General features: G+C 39.0%; 2 protein-coding genes across 8 annotated transcripts in view; one reads left to right on the top strand and one right to left on the bottom strand.

Annotated features, from left to right (window-relative positions):
• DENND5B (DENN/MADD domain containing 5B) overlaps nucleotides 1-17,229 on the bottom strand; it is an 831,092-nt gene that overhangs the window by 652,039 nt on the left and 161,824 nt on the right. The window lies entirely within an intron of this gene.
• BICD1 (bicaudal D homolog 1 (Drosophila)) overlaps nucleotides 1-17,229 on the top strand; it is a 213,200-nt gene that overhangs the window by 147,469 nt on the left and 48,502 nt on the right. For 5 of the 7 annotated variants that reach the window (XM_015566614.1, XM_015566612.1, XM_015566611.1 and 2 more), the window contains exons 5-7: nucleotides 4,780-5,874; nucleotides 11,291-11,442; nucleotides 14,818-15,025. In XM_015566614.1, coding sequence (XP_015422100.1) covers nucleotides 4,780-5,874; nucleotides 11,291-11,442; nucleotides 14,818-15,025 — 1,455 coding nt within the window. Of the gene's footprint in view, nucleotides 1-4,779; nucleotides 5,875-11,290; nucleotides 11,443-14,817; nucleotides 15,026-16,111; nucleotides 16,306-17,229 lie in introns of all 7 variants that reach the window. The other 2 variants (XR_001514569.1, XR_001514570.1) reach the window with 1 other exon arrangement.

Here is a 17,229-nt window from a genome sequence, read left to right as displayed (position 1 = left end):
CATCCTCTGGAAATTCTGTTTCTTTGTTACTAATGTTGTGGCCCCAACCCATAACAAATAGTTTAAGCACTGCTCTCTGACTCTCTGAAATCCAGATACAATTAAGCTTAAATAGCTAAGAGAAAATATAATTCTAGAGTTTTTAGAAAATTAGCCATAACTTAGTAATTTCTTAATTTTAATTTTTATTTTTTGGGTCAGACCAACCTTAATTATCTGGAAAGTGTGTGTGTGTGTGTGTGTGTGTGTGTGTAAAATTTGGATACCATTCCATTCTCAAGTGATTTCCCCAGAAATGTATTGAGTGTGGAAAATAGCACTGTATGTGGAGTGTAGGCACACAAGAGCAATGTTCTATTTGATGTTTTCTGGAGGTGCTATTATGAAGGAACTGAGAGACTTATCCTTTCAGACTTAGAACATGTTTGTGTTAAATATGAATTGGCAGAATTCAGATGGAAGCTCTCCTAGAGGCATTACCTCATTCATTATAACACTTTTGCCTCTCAAACAAGCTTTAGACACAATCAGTACATTTTATTCTGGTCCAATTTTTATTTTACTTTACTTAACCCTATTTTATTTAAAGGCTTTTCCTACTATAGGGCTTTTTGGAGGTAGCTTTGTCTTTTGTAATCATGTGTACTAATCAAAATATATTTAGACTTTCAGAGCAAATTCACTTACTTTCCAAGAGAAAAAGGAAACAAAACTCCTGAAATAGTCCATTTCCATTGAGATTGTATATAATACCAGTAGTACAATACTGAGAGATTTTTCTACCCCCTTTATAAAAAATTGAAATGATTTTTGTTTTCATCTAATACCATATTATAAAGTTTCCTGGGTTTTTCACTTAAAATTATTGCCCAATAGTCCAGATAAGTCAATTCATCTTTAGCTATTGAGATATAATCTTTTATATCTAAGGAAACCCAGCTAAGAGGATTTGTATTCAAATATATCCTGACTCTGAAATGAAAGAGTTGCTTTGCACACAGATTCAAATTTGTGAAAACGGATGTGTTTGCCATGTGGAATCATGTTGGTCATGGGAACTGGACCACAGTTACCAAATGTTAACAAGCCACAATAATAATAAAAGCGTAATATGCTAATTAGACCAGACGTTCTTCTGGACAACCTCTGGACAGAGCCGTGGCATCGGGGTCCGAGGCAGCTGCTGCTGTGGCGGGGTCTGAGCCCCTTGCACAAATTTCAGGCATTGGATCTCTAGTAGCTAACATAATACCTGGAGCATTAAATTCGCTATCTAGCCCAGCCAGCATAGCTCAGTGGTTGAGCATTGGCCTATGAACCAGGAGGTCATGTGTCACTTCCTGGCCAGGGCACATGCCCGGGTTGCAGGCTTGATCCCCCAGTGTAGGGTGTGCAGGAGGCAGCTGATCCATGATTCTCTCTCATCCTTGCTGTTTCTCTCTCTCTCTCCCTCCCCCCCTTCCTCTTTGAACTCAATAAAAATACATATTGAAAAATCCACTATCGAAATCATCAAAATGTCATTATTGTGACAGTTTGTCCTCCTCTTATAGATTACTAAACTGAAGCTTGCTCAGAGGCACATAGCTAAGTAAACGATGGTGCCAAGATTTGACTCGAGTTCTCTGATGCTGCAGCCTCAGTTTTGTTTTTTACCTATAATACTATTTTGGGGGGATATTTTGGTTTCTGTAGCCATGATACATAACTTGTGGATTATGTTCCTGTCATAGATATGGGCAGGCACTATTTCATAAAATCACAGCTACTACTTAGGAGCCTCTAAATAATAATTTAATGTAACAAAACTATATTTTAAGTTCTAATATACATGGCCACACTGTACAGGCAGTCCCTTGCTTTGCATAATATTGTAGAAACATAAATGTGATTAAGCAAGCTGAAACTATGCAAAACAAACTTAGTAATGAGGAAATTACAACTGTTCTGTGATCTTTAAATTTTTTTGTTAAACATTAAAACATTGGTTATAAATGTATAGAGAAATGAAAAAAAATAGTAAAACTACTTAGTACACTGTAATCTAAAAATTAGAAATGAAGTTTTCTTTGTAAAAAATTTACCTCGGAAATCAAAATTTAACACCCTCCGCCCCTTCACAAAAAAACACAAACACACAGGGAAATTAACTTTATATTTTGCAGAATATCAAAGCTATTCAGGCTTTTAAATAAAAATATAACCCCTCCCCCCGAAAAAAACTTATCAAGATCAATTTGAACTTGCCTTCTTCTCATACTATAACTTGTAATACTGAGCGAAAATCTTTCTGATGCCTTGACAAATCGTCATTCTCCTACCTAAGTTTAGATCAGCTTCTAACATTTTATCCTTTGCATTTTCAATGCCTGAAAATATCTCTGAGAGTGTCTTTAGTGTGCTGGTGTCACTTCCTTTAGGAATTTTCATCCTTTTTATAACAACCACATTTTTCGTTTTTGTACATTCTCCTTTGCCAAATTGCTTTGACGCATATCTAAAGTCCTTCAACATTATTAATGTCCAGACTCCCACATTGAACTGTTTCTTCTATAACTCCATTTATGTTTGATTCAAATATCACCACCAACATTTTCAGTCTGTGTTCCTTTGTTGCCCTTCCCTCCCTTCTTCCCTCCCTCCCTTCTTTCCTTTGCCAATTCCCTCTTTGGATGATCTATTTCTATAAAACATCATGTGGTTTTATCACTGTGAGACAAGAAGACAAAGCTACACACTTTGCTATCTATGAGTGAACTGAATCACAGATACACAGTAACCAATCACCGACAGACTTTGTATGAAGTCATGACCAATTACGTGATTGGTCACTGGTCATGATGTTACTATGTAGTAATTTTGTAAAGTGTCAGAGTTTGTACTTTACATTTGCTCACAGTTAATATATTGGTTACTGAAATTTGAACTGTGTTTTGGGGGGACCGATGTTTTGATTAGTTAAAACTAATGGTCAATGAATTTCATCCATATTAGATAGAACCTTGCCAAGTGAGTACTCTCTGTACATGATAATTATATGAAGGCTATGAAGTACCACAAAGGATCATAAAAATACTACTCTACTGTATTATGAATAGGTAGATATCTTTTAAAGTAATATGTGGTTAAAATAATAATTATTATAGTTTAATAATTGGTATTTATTATGTACTTATAATAATACTTGCCTCCTAGGAATTTAGAAGAGTTTAGAGAGATATAATGGATGATCCAGGAAAGTCTGAAAGTTTGAATTGATAACTTTCTCTAGATGTTAAGACATTCAGCATCAATCTGTTATCCTTAAAGCAGGTCTCATGATGGTTTACTTTAAAAAAAAAGAAGAAAAAGAAAAGAAAGCAAGTGCAGAAGGATAGGAGACCACTTATATAATGCTTTAAAATGTAAATATTATTATATAATACTTTAATATGTAAATATTTGCTTATCACAAACCATGTTTACATTCTAAACATGTAAAAATTCTTAATTCATAATACTGATTACTGGTATGGAGGGACAGACATGGTTCTTTTTAAAATACATATTTTTTTATTGATTTCAGAGAGGAAGGAGAGAGAGATAGAAACATCAATGTTGAGAGAGAATCATTGATCAGCTGCCTCCTGCACAACCCACACTGGGATCAAGCCCACAACCCAGACATGTGCCCTGACCGGGAATCAAACTGTGACCTCCTGGTTCATAGGTCGACACTCAACCACTGAGCCATGCAGGTCAGGCAGAAATGGTTTTTAAAAACTTCAGATTATAATTTCTCATATACTTATGTTTAATGAGACAGTATTTTATATTTAGACCTGAATGTTTTTCAACATACACTAATACCACCTATATACTGGTAATAATAAAATTGTCATATTATTCAGATTAATTACCAATTTTAAAAATTCTTATCTTGGAGTAAAGGAATTGAAATGATTTGGAAATTGTTCTTTTAATCCTAAAACTCTATATTCTTTGAATTTTATATTAAAAGCTCTCAAATTTAGTATATGCTTATTTGGGGGATTAAATGCTTATTTTTAAGGGAATGTCTAAGGTTCTCAGCAGTATTTGTAAGTTAGAGTCTTAGGGTTTAAACCTGACTTTGGGTTAAGCTCTGGGAAGGAAAGGATGATTCATAGGCACCTTGAAACAGCCACTTATCCCACATGAAGGAAGGAGCAGATACACTCTGAGGCAGTGGTTCTCAACCTTCCTAATGCCGCGACCCTTTAATACAGTTCCTCATGTTGTGGTGACCCCCAATTTCATGGTTACAAATTGAACATTATTAAAGCATAGTGATTAATCACAAAAACAATATGTAATTATATATGTGTTTTCCCTGTGAAAGGGTCATTCGACCCCCAACCAGGTCATGACCCACAGGTTGAGAACCGCTGCCCTAAGGCTTTCAAAATAAAGACCATGCCAAGTACTATCTCTTGAAGTCATGTTATGTTTTCTGTGGAGTGTTAAAAGATAAAAATAAGATTGTGTGAATAACATTCAAGTTTTATGAGTGGATGTGTATAATGCATGAGAATTTGGATGGGTAAATATGCATATATTCTCTTAGAATGATGTACGTTCAGAGTGATTGACTTACCAGAACTGCTGAAATAAGAAAACACACTCCAATTTAATTTGAAATAGTGGGACATTGGCTCTGTTGCACTTATTTTAAATGTATTTATGCCCCACAGTGAGTGGATTCAGTTCATCAATGGCATTGCATTGAAGGCATTCAGAGACTTTCTTTTGTTATTGCAGGTCGAGCGGGAAAAGGCCATTCTTCTGGCCAATCTCCAGGAGTCACAGACGCAGCTGGAACACACCAAGGGGGCGCTGACAGAGCAGCACGAACGGGTGCACCGGCTCACGGAGCACGTGAATGCCATGAGGGGCCTACAGAACAGCAAGGAGCTCAAGACCGAGCTGGATGGGGAGAAGGGCCGGGTCTCAGAGGAAGAGGCACATGATTATGAAGTGGACATCAATGGCTTAGAGATCCTTGAGTGCAAATACAGGGTGGCAGTGACTGAGGTGATCGATTTGAAAGCTGAAATTAAAGCCTTAAAGGAGAAATACAACAAATCTGTAGAAAACTATACTGAAGAAAAGACCAAGTACGAGAGTAAGATCCAAATGTATGATGAGCAGGTGACAAGCCTTGAGAAGACCACCAAGGAGAGTGGAGAGAAGATGGCCCACATGGAGAAGGAATTGCAAAAGATGACCAGCATAGCCAACGAAAATCACAATACCCTTAATACAGCCCAGGATGAGTTGGTGACCTTTAGTGAGGAGCTAGCTCAGCTTTACCACCATGTATGTCTGTGTAATAATGAAACCCCCAACAGGGTCATGCTGGACTACTATAGGCAAAGCAGAGTGACTCGTAGTGGCAGCCTCAAAGGGCCCGATGATCCCAGGGGACTTCTGTCTCCACGGTTAGCCAGGCGGGGGGTGTCATCCCCAGTAGAATCAAGGACCTCCTCTGAACCAATTACAAAAGAAAACACTGAGGCCAGCAAAGAACCGAGTCCAACCAAGACCCCCACTGTCTCTCCTGTAATTACTGCCCCACCGTCATCTCCAGTATTAGATACAAGTGACATCCGCAAAGAGCCAATGAACATCTACAACCTTAATGCCATTATCCGGGACCAAATCAAGCATCTGCAGAAAGCCGTGGACCGGTCCTTGCAACTGTCTCGTCAAAGAGCAGCAGCACGGGAGCTGGCCCCCATGATCGATAAAGACAAGGAAGCCTTAATGGAGGAGATCCTCAAGCTCAAGTCCCTGCTGAGCACCAAACGGGAGCAGATTGCCACCCTGAGGGCCGTGTTGAAAGCCAACAAGCAGGTGATCTCATCCCACTGACCACGCATGCTAGCCAACGCCTTCCTAATGCATTTATTCCTTAATGTTTTTGAGTGTCCACTATCATCAGGATGAGAGTTCAGATTCCTGATCAGTAAGGAAATAAAAACTAAGTTCCAGTACCAGCTCAGAATGTAACAACTATTTTTAATTCAGTGAATGAATGAAATAGGAGAGTCGGTATGGTCCATTCGGTGGAGGTAGAAGTGAGGAGATGAAAGCAGGAACAAAGAAGAAGATCCATGCAGACATAGAAAGGCAGTTCAGGCAGTGCTTAGCTGGAGTCCAGCAGTCATTGCATATGAAAACGGGGGGTGGAGGGGTGGCAGAATAGGCTGGCATGGCAGCTTACACCAGGGAGACACAGCAAGAAAGACACCTGGCAGGCAGCTGGAGCAAATAGGGGAGTTACCTAGAGAGAGAGAGAGGTAGAGAAACAGAGGTAGAGATGGAGGTAGAATGTGCACTCACTCTGCTAGTGACCACACATCTGAAGTTTAGGTTCATTTGGGATGTTAACTCACTTGGGTCAGAGCTTAAGCAGTAGAGAATTTTTCCTAACCACAGATCTTGTCCTCTGGAATAAGTAAGGGTGCTACAACAAGACCCTACCTGACTAATTCCAAGGTCTCCTTGATGACTGGATCTGTTTTCCTGCCTTGGGTTTTTACCTGGGTGGCTATGCTATGAAATACAGACAGGAAAATATTTTTAACCTTTCTTTAGTTTCTCTGGAAAATGAGCATTGAGACATAGATTTGAGGAGAGTGCTAAAAGGGTGTTGATGAAGCAAAGCAACAAAGCATCAGATACCTTCTTACACACGTAAGCAGGGCTAGTGTTAGAGCAGTGATGGCGAACCTATGATGTGTGTCAGAGGTGACACGCAAACTCATTTTTTGGGTTGATTTTTCTTTGTTAAATGGCATTTAAATATATAAAATAAATATCAAAAATATAAGTCTTTGTTTTACTATGGTTGCAAATATCAAAAGATTTCTATATGTGACACGGCACCAGAGTTAAGTTAGGGTTTTTCAAAATGCTGACATGCCGAGCTCAGAAGGTTCACCATCACTGTGTTAGAGGTTAATTTCAGATTTGGAGTTCTTTCTTTTACCTTTGTCTGGGGGAAACCACACTATTATTTTGTCATCTACAGTGCAGCTCTCTAGCACTTTTATCTTCAGTTCCCATAAACCCATTCATATAATTTGGAGGTCTATACCACAAACAATAATATTGCCCACACTATAAACATGTTTTATATAAATCTAAGGGCAAATAGGACCTTCTTTTGTGTCATCAGTTCAGAAAAATAGAAAAGATTAGGGTAAATGGAGAATTTGTGAGAGATCTGAGACTTGAGGTCAGAATTAAGGAATTTGTTACCATAAATTCTGCTACAATCCAAAGACCCAGTGATTTAGAGTGGTCATAAATAATTAATACCATATCAGATAAGACAGCCTTTTTCCAGGACATTATATCCTGGGTGTTCTCGATCAAACCATTCAGATAACTTCTCTAACTTCTTCCTGAAGGTTGAATATTAATAACCTAGAGACCTAGATCTATAAGAAAGTCAAGACACTTAACTGACACAGAGGTTAGATAATAAGGATGGTTGATCAGCCAAGAGAGACTAATTTGTGAGCAAGCACTCATTGATTACATATTTCATGACAGGCAGTAAGTAAGGAGGAAAAAATAAGTGACTAGTAATCTAGTAGGAAGGAGTTCAATAATGCCTATAATTGTCTACAAGATAGTACATATCAAGCACTTAAGAATGGTATAAACAGTGCCATAGGAATTCAGAGCAGAACAAAGCATTTCTGGCTATGGTACCATTTGCATTATGTAACTGTCATAGCCTTTATGGACTCAGTAAATTAAATGAGAACACATTTCTAGCCATGCATTTAGTTTACATTTTAATGATGCTGGGCCTATTGCTGTGATGCATATATGCCATAAATAGCTTCAAGGGTCTACCCGTGACATTCATTATATTTCTGCATGTGGAATGTAAATTATTAAGGCTAAGGTGAGAATTCTGTGATAAAGGAAAAGGAATTTTCTATTTTAAAATAGTTTTCTGCATTCTCTATGAATCTTTTAATATACTTGAGGATTTTTTTTTGTAAGCACAGTGTCTTCTGATGAACAAGCAAATGTTTATGAAGTACCATCTGTCTACTAAACTGTGCTAGATGCTAAAGATTCAAAGACTCATCCATGGTCCCTGCCCCCTCCCCCCCCCCCCCCCCACCCCGCGCCACCCCACAACCAAGGTAGGGAGGACTCACAGACCAGTGGGGAAGTCAGAATAGAAACATAATTACAGCTTGATGTTATCCGTGCTGTAATTGAGTTATGGGAACATTGCAGAGGAAGTAACTAATGTCTTTTAGAAGAGTTCGAGAAAACTTCATAGAAGGAATTATTCCTGTGTCTGTTCTTAAAGGATGAGGAGTTGTTTTCTAGAAGAGGAGGAAATAATTCCAGAACAGTAGGCGGTAGAGGCACAGAATAGAAAGATATATTTAAAGAGTGATTTTGAAGGTCTCTGTGGCTAGAAACAAGATTTTTATTTAGAAAGTATACTTTGGGAGTGTTTAAAGGATATAGCAAATGCTGCTGATGCCAACAAATGTACTAATGGGTTATATATAGACACTTAGAATTACTTAATTCTGAAAAAGTGTTGTACAGTCTGTGGACAAATAAATCAACAATGCTGAATTCTTTGGGGGCATTTCTCACAAATAATAAATAACTTTGTACTTCTATTTCAGATCTTGTTTTTCTGTCGTTCCCCCCACTCACCCTTGCCACTCAACTCTCCTTAGTTAACTGACCACATGGCTCCATATGCTTACAAATTTGTTACATCTGCATTTGCACAACTTAAACTTAACTCTCTGTTCTAAGTGAATATGTGTATAATTTATTTTTAAAAATTTAAAACGGCCATTTCCCCAGGTCAACTTCTGCATTCCAGACAATTTTCTGAATTTATAATATTTCTGAAGATTCCACTAAGTGATAGCACTACAGGGCATATTGAACTATTTTATGAGTAATTTCTCATTTCAATTTGAATTTAAATTCAATCAAAGGAACTACTTTATAATCAAAACATGAACAAACTACTCCATCGCAACATTGCTTTAATTGAAAAAAGAATTCATTTACCTCCATAGAAGTTGTGCTTTGCTTAAGAAAACTGAAGTCCATTTCAAGCACAAAAAGAAATGTTAAAAACCAGGGTAGTCTTCCTGGGAAATCATATTAGTAATGGATTTTTTTTTCATTAGTAAGGGACTTTTTCATTAGTATTGAATATTTTTACACAGCCTGAAAGCTGTCGTTAGCAGTTTGTAAAAATGGTATGTTTCCAGTTTGGCTTCTGTATGCATACCATGTGCTATGCACCTAATATTCAGTCCCTAAATATACATTCATTTCATTAATAGATTCACTCAACATTTTTAAATTTTACTTCCTGCCATGTGTCAGGCTAGTTCTCAATTTGAAACACTACTTATTCTTAGAACTTCAGACATGCCCAAATTCAAATAAATATTTCAGTTCATTCACCATTTTGGAATTTTTGCTTTTATGGGGATTGTGAAGACTTAAATTTGACTATTCAGATTTGATTATTTTTATTGTTATCTGATTATTAAAATTTGATTATTAATTTTGACTATAGTTCACTGTTTTGAAGAACTTGTATGCAAAGGCATCAGAAATCATTGGTTCTTTGTTAATTTTTTTCCTTAAACATAAAATATGGATTGATAGTTTATGTAGTCATCATAAATTGCAATGGACTACATCAAGCATAGCAAACTCAAAGGCTAACACAGGCCAAATAAGGTTTAAGTTTATGTGGGCCACAAAAAAACAAAAGCTTCAATTTTCATAGAAACATCAGTTTGTTTCAATAGAGATATGCTGACTACAAAGGGCTGAAATAAATGAGTAATTGTTAGCATAAAATAATAGAACATTTTAATAAAAATTAATATTTTTTGAACATTAACTTACCAGACACTGAATAACTGCACAAATTAATAAGCATAATGTAAATAGTCCTACTTTTCTTGTTCTCCAAAAGTGAAATATTCCCTGTTGTGCACAAGTCAGTCCAAGACTATGACGTAGCAATCGGCTGCTAAAATATTCGCTGCTAGTATTAATGGAGAGAAATGGTGCGCCTACACTTAAGGTGTGTAAGGGTAATGAATGAGACACGATTATAGTAATCAGCAAAATTTGTAGTTCTTTATTAACAATCATGTATAACAGCATATTGTTATAAAATTAAGTTACAAAATTTTTATTAAAACATTTCTTACATACTGTTATATTGGCTGGGCTACAAAAATATTCATTGTAGACTGCATGCGGCCTGCAGGCCGCAAGTTTGACATGCTTGGTCTACATCTTTTATTCTGTTTGTTTCGGGCCCACAGAACTCAGGTGACACAAAAATATTTGAGTTCTATTACATTACAGTTGGAAGCAGTACTTTTCCCCTAACTTTTCCTTGATAAAATTCTTCTTGTGTAAAGTTTCATTTTGGCTTCTTCATGTCTGAAAAGCCTACAGTCTCAACTATCTGCATTAAATATTTACTGAACTATCATTGCCTTTGCTCTTAATACTGATTCAGGTTCATGGCTGGCTTCTAGGGCAATTTCACCATATGGATTCACAACACGTTTTGACATTAAAGAAAAACTGCCTTAAGTCCAAAATACATACCTGTTTATATAAAATACTAGAGGCCTAGTGCACAGAAATTTGTGCACTCGGGGGGTGGGGGTGGGGAGGGGTGTCCCTCAGGCCTGTGCCCAGGGCTGTTTTCAGGCTGGTGGGCGACTGAAGCTCCCAGCCTCTCCTTTTTTCTTTTTATTCTGGGATTTATTTACCTTCTATAATTGAAACTTTGTTGCTGTCACTGGAGCTGAGAGCTGGCTCCTGCTCGCTGCAGCTCTGAGGCCACAGCCTGCTGAAAGCAGGTATCTGGGGTTTGTTTAGCTTCTATAATTGAAACTTTGTTGCTTTCAGAGCTCAGAGCCGGGTCACGGCAGATGGGGAACATTGGCTTCCTCCATCACTGGAGCAAGCAAGCCTCTTGCTCGCTTCAGCTGCATGGCTGCCCGGCGTCATCTTGGTTGGGTTAATTTGCATACCGTGCTGATTAGCCAATGGGAGGCATAGAGAAGGTACGGTTAATTACCATGTTTGTCTATTATTAGATAGGATAACCAAGTCCATTTCACCTCCGTTTATGAAAGAAAGTAATATTCCCAGCATGAAGAAATCTCTGATAGATTTTCCTGATATGAAAGTTGTAAGCATTGTGATTTTTCCACTTTAGACAGCTGAGGTGGCACTAGCTAATCTCAAGAACAAATATGAAAATGAGAAAGCAATGGTGACTGAAACGATGACGAAACTTAGAAATGAACTGAAGGCTCTGAAAGAAGATGCAGCAACTTTCTCATCCCTGAGAGCAATGTTTGCAACAAGGTAATCGTTTTTTCTTCCAAGATTAGGTGTGGTACATGGGGGAAGACTTTGAAATTCACATGGGTATCTTCCTGCATCCTGAGTGTGTAAGTTGTGAAAACAGGAGAGACTCCACTCTGACAAACCTGATATGAGCTCTCGTGCTGTTTTCCAGAGCACTCTACTGGACACACTGGATCAAGCAATTCCTTTACACAGAAGTGTTTTTAAATATTAATACAAGAGACATTTTTTCTATTTTTTTTATATTTACAATAGAACTTATGTACCCAAAAGAATTAGACACACAAAAGAAATCTCCAACAAGGGGAAAAGTCCTACTTGCTAAAGTAGCTAAATATTATCACCACTGAAATTCACTATCACCAAAGTGCTAATCATTAATAAATATAATATGAGAAAGATACCATTATAATGGAGATTAATATTCATCATACCAGCTAATTACTTAGAATTAAATACACTGATGAAAATACAACTTTTAAAGTGTAATTATATCACCAAATTTTGACATTGCCCAAGTAATTAGATACTTATTAATTACTACCCTCCCACCTCCCTTCATTATTTGGTGCCACTGTATTTTGTTTTTAAACTTGAAGTGATTATTAAGAACCTGTTGATTCAAGGCATTTGAAATCCTGAGATTCTCAATATGTGACCTTTTTTTGCTGTCACAATTTATTGCCAAAATAAAAAGTTATATATCTTATATGATGCAAACTTGATACAAAGTTCACAAAGCATCACTATGCCTTTATTTGCAGATTCATTAAATAATTTACATGTAGCTGATATAAGTATAAAACAAACTCCTGGGCTGAGCCTGGGAATCTGTCCAGCTTTCTTGTAGTGTCAGGAGAGAAAGGCTCAAACTCGTACTCTGTGATTGACTCTCAGAGATGGCAGTGAGGAGGCTGAGTGCCCGATGGACCCCAGGGGTGTGGGGAACTGAAGCATATGAGATTGGGGAGAATAAACGTACCTCTGACCACTGTGAGAGGAGGCAGGATAGAGAATTCAGATGGTACACATACCCCTCACTGATGAAAGAAACCAATCAGGATGATATGTAGAATCAAGAACACAAACTTCCTCTTTGGAAAAGAAATCAAACCTTTTTAAAAGGACATTAAAAGTCTGAATCTGGTTTATATAAGAATTATTTCCCCCATATAGAGCATTTTCACAGAAATTTGTCTTATTTTGGGGGTAGTAATTGCCTTATTTACTCCATAGTATTTTTAAAAATATTGTTATCTAACCAATTAAAATAAATCCAGGATCCTGAAATTCACATTGTATTTTACTAAGCCCTGGATTTTCTTATGATATCGCTACATGTTTCTTGAATTCAAAGTTAAAGAAAATGGGAACCCATCCAGATCTCAAGTTCTTTCACTATAGGGCCTGTTTTTTTCTTTAAAATGCCATAAGGTTTGTGCTGATTCCAAAGTGTGTACAATACATTTTGGACTACTCCACAAAGTCATCAACTATCTATTGGTACATAAAAAGTACTTGTTATTATTACTATCTTAGTGGGTAAATAAACTCAGAAAAACTCTAATTATGTGAATAACTAGAGGCCCAGTGCACGAATTCGTGCATGGGTGGGATCCCTCAGCCTGGCCGGCAATCCGGGCCATCTTGTCCAGTCCCGATTGGGGCAATGGGGGCCGGCTGGTATCCGGGCCATCTTGTCCAGTCCCGATTGGGGCTATGGGGGCCGGCTGGTGGGGAGGGGCCATAGGAAGGCTCCAGGGCATGTCCAAATCCGGGCCATCTTGTCCAGTCCCGATTGGGGCTATGGGGGCCGGCTGGTGGGGAGGGGCCGCAGGAAGGCTCCAGGGCATGTCCGACCCTCTCTCTCACTCCCAATCAGCCAGACCCCAGCAGCAAGCTAACCTGGTCGGAGTGTCTGCCACCTGGTGGTCAGTGCACATCATAGCGACTAGTCAAGCAGTTGACCGAACTCAACTGATAGGTCGAACACTTAGCATATTACACTTTTATTATGTAGGATTCTTTCTCCCAACTGTATGTGTGCTCAGGTTTTACTTTTGATGGGGATAAACGACCAATGAGCATATCTTCCTGCTGCAGCACAAATCCTAGGCTCATGTTGGCTTTCTTTGACACTTATTGCTTAATCATCTGGTTGAGAAATCATTGAAAAGACTCAGGTTTTTAATTCAAACAAATCTGCTTGCAGTGGTAGCTGCAATCTATATTCAATTAAAATAGAACCTATATACTGCCAAAACCAGTTTGGCTCAGTGGATAGAGCGTCGGCCTGCAGACTGAGGGGTCCCAGGTTCGATTCCGGTCAAGGGCATGTACCTGGGTTGCAGGCACATCCCCAGTAGGAGATGTGCAGGAGGCAGCTGATCGATGTTTCTCTCTCATCGATGTTTCTAACTCTCTATCTCTCTCCCTTCCTCTCTGTAAAAAATTAATAAAATATATTAAAAAAAATAGAACCTATATTTGGCTCAGTGGATAGAGCATTGGCCTGCAGACTCAAGGGTCCCAGGTTCAATTCCGGTCAAGGGCATGTACCTTGGTTGCGGGCACATCCCCAGTGGGAAGTGTGCAGGAGGCAGTTGATCAGTGTTTCTCTCTCATCGATGTTTCTGGCTCTCTATCCCTCTCCCTTCCTCTCTGTAAAAAAATCAATACAATATATTTTTTAAAAAGTTATTAAAATAGAGCCTATAAATATAGATAAAGAAGGAAATGTTTTCTTTACAAACATTATTATTCTTTTGCATGCTACCGGCATAGCCTATAACAAACTTGTCACACTCCTCCGAAGAACACATCATACAATAGGAAAAGCCACCTGTAACTCGCCTGAGATGCTATGCACGCTGCCTGAGACTTTCCTGCTTAATCCTGTGCCACCATGCAGCAGCCCCACAATAAGGGGTTTAAGACGTCACCTATTAAGAATGTCCCCAGCCCAGCCAGTGTGGCTCCTTGGCTGAGTGTTGACCTATGAACCAGGAAGTCACTGTTCAATGCCCCAGTTGTGGGCTCAATCCGCAGTAGGGGGAGTGCAGGAGGCAACTGATCAATGATTTTCTCTCATCATTGATGTTTCTTTCTCTCTCTCTCTCTCTCTCTCCCTTCCTCTCTGAAATCTATAAAAAATATATTTTTTTAAAAAAGAATGTCCCCTTATGTACTCCATGATGAACCATCAATTATGGAATCTGCTCTACTGTTTCTAATTTTCTGCTAGAGTAGGTTACCTTGATTCTGCTCTAAGAAGACCAGTGTGTTCCAGTAAAATCCATTCCTTTTTCATTGAAATCCGACTTCAGTTTCGCCCAGGTTTTTCCCCTGACCATGTTTCTGTTTTGGTTCCAGATGTGATGAGTACGTCACACAGTTGGATGAGATGCAGAGACAGTTAGCAGCCGCAGAGGACGAGAAGAAGACTCTAAATACTTTGTTACGAATGGCTATCCAGCAAAAACTCGCCCTGACCCAGCGGCTGGAGGACTTAGAATTTGACCATGAGCAGTCGAGACGCAGCAAAGGCAAATTTGGAAAAAGCAAGATCGGCAGCCCTAAAGTAAGTGGGGAGGCCTCAGGCATCGTGCCCACCATAGACACTTACCTCCTGCATAGTCAGGGCCCACAGACACCCATCATTCGGGGCAGCAGTGGCACTCAGAGGAAAAGGTATGCATGCAGCAATCTTCATAGTGTGGTGCAGTGGCCAGATGTTAGTTAACTGCAAAAATTGATGTGTTCTTGTTGTGGAGGATGGAGGAAGGGAAGGAAGAGAAAAACTGGGAGTGGGTGTATAAATGGGCCTTGCTACTGTTGGTTTTTTTAAAAATCAAAAACGTTTAATAATTATATTTATTTACTCATTTCTGTCCCTCACACCCACCTCTTAATTAACCATAAAATAACTTTTGTGTCTGTCAACATTTTTGCTGTTCCTTATACACACAAATATACCTCTCCCTTACCTCCAGCCTAAAAATTGGTAGATAAAAGATGGATATTAAGAAAGATGGTGTATTTTACATGGATGGTCATTTTAAAAATCATTGTACCTCTGGTAATGGTGCTTTTAGTAGCTTCTCTTTAATGGGACAAGGATATGGATATGTTCTCTGAGGGAACTTTTGTTTGTGTTACCAAAACTGATGGCTGACTAAAGGAGATGTCTACATTTAGGTAAAGTGGGATGGAATGTGTATAGTCCTTTTCTTTAAAGCAGGTTTTTGTGCGTTTTCATTTGGTATGTCAATATTGCTCCAAGAAATCACCTGTAAGGTTGTCAGTGGCTTTTCTGACCCTTTTCCCCCGGAGTCCTGGATGTTGAATTACTTACCCTCTATTTTTCAGTTAATAGTAAGATTTTTAATTTAGGAGCTTTCAGTAAGAAATCAAATTATATCCATATTTTCTTATTTGTGGTTCAAACTAACTATAATAAATCTCTTTCGCAGTTTCCAATACAGTTTCTAAATGGGGTTGTATCCTGGTGTGGAAACGAAGCCATTAGCAAAATAAAAAATCTTGATTTACATGTTAACAAAATTAAATGCCAATATAAGTAATGTTGTCACTGGTGAGGCTTTGAAAGGTAATTAAAGTAAAACTTTTTTGTTTCCTATATGTATTTTCTTGGATCTCCTGCAAGACAATTCTCACCTTCCCTTTGTGATCAGAGCCGTCCCAGGACTTCAGGGGCTTCCTACCTACAGACTTTATTAAGCGTTCCCCCTGACCCCACCTCCACAGAGTCATTTCTTCTGAAGGGCCCCCCTTCCATGAGTGAATTCATCCAAGGGCACCGGCTCAGCAAGGAAAAAAGGTTAACGGTGGCTCCACCAGGTAAACATTTTTTCCTTGAGTGCATGTGACGCAAATGATGAGTTGAGTAGACAGCCCTCCCTCCCTTCCAGCCACTCCCGCCCACCCATCCACAGAGCCTCACTTTGATGACCGGGAAGTTCCTACCTCTCCACTGAGAACACCTTTACACGTAGCCTCCTGGGTCCTCCTTTCCTCGGCCAGACCACCCGTCCTTAGGAGTCTCCAGGGACTTGCTTTTAGCCGCCGAGGGTGGAAAATGAGAGTTGGAAGGAACAGGATAGGTAACCGGAAACTTGCCACAGGCTGGTGCCATGCAGGACACACGCCTGCATCCTGTTTGCCATTTGGTAGCTCCTAGCATTTCCATCTTGGTCAAAATTTGTCGTTTTGTTCTGATCATTTTTAACAAAAAGCCGCTGGGGCGAATTTCCTTTTTGTAGTGACTCAGAATGTTTCCTCAATCATTACAGACAAATAAAAGTAAAATCCTCCGAGGTTTTGCTCCTCAGGAACATTCAAGTCTTAACGGTGATGTTCTTGCCGTTTGCGAGCCCATATGCTCACAAGTTACTACAGCTTCACCATTTTGCATTTTTTCTTTTTCTTTGGCCTGTGAAGGGCCTCAATTGAAAACGTGACTTCTGGCAAATAAAGATAACAGAGGGGGCACACCAGGAAGCCCATGGCACAAAACAAGCCCAAGGGCATCCATTATTTGGCTATTCAGGGAATGAAAAATTAAAACTAGTTAAGTTAGTTGTCAACAGAAGCACAGAGATTTCACGTGGGCATCTACATTTCTGGTCTCCCTTGAACGATTCTGAATATCTGGTAGCCCTGGGTCTGCTTCATGCATGTCAGCAACCTGTTAGGACTGTGGACTGGTTGCTACTTTTAAACAGGGCCAGCTTTGCCGTGGCCACCACCCCTCTCCCCCCATCA

The sequence above is a fragment of the Myotis davidii genome, unplaced genomic scaffold, assembly GCF_000327345.1.
Source record: "Myotis davidii unplaced genomic scaffold, ASM32734v1 scaffold902, whole genome shotgun sequence".
Taxonomy (NCBI): Eukaryota; Metazoa; Chordata; class Mammalia; order Chiroptera; family Vespertilionidae; genus Myotis; species Myotis davidii.
Note: the sequence above shows the minus strand (reverse complement) of the source record. Positions and strands in the feature narration are given on the sequence as shown.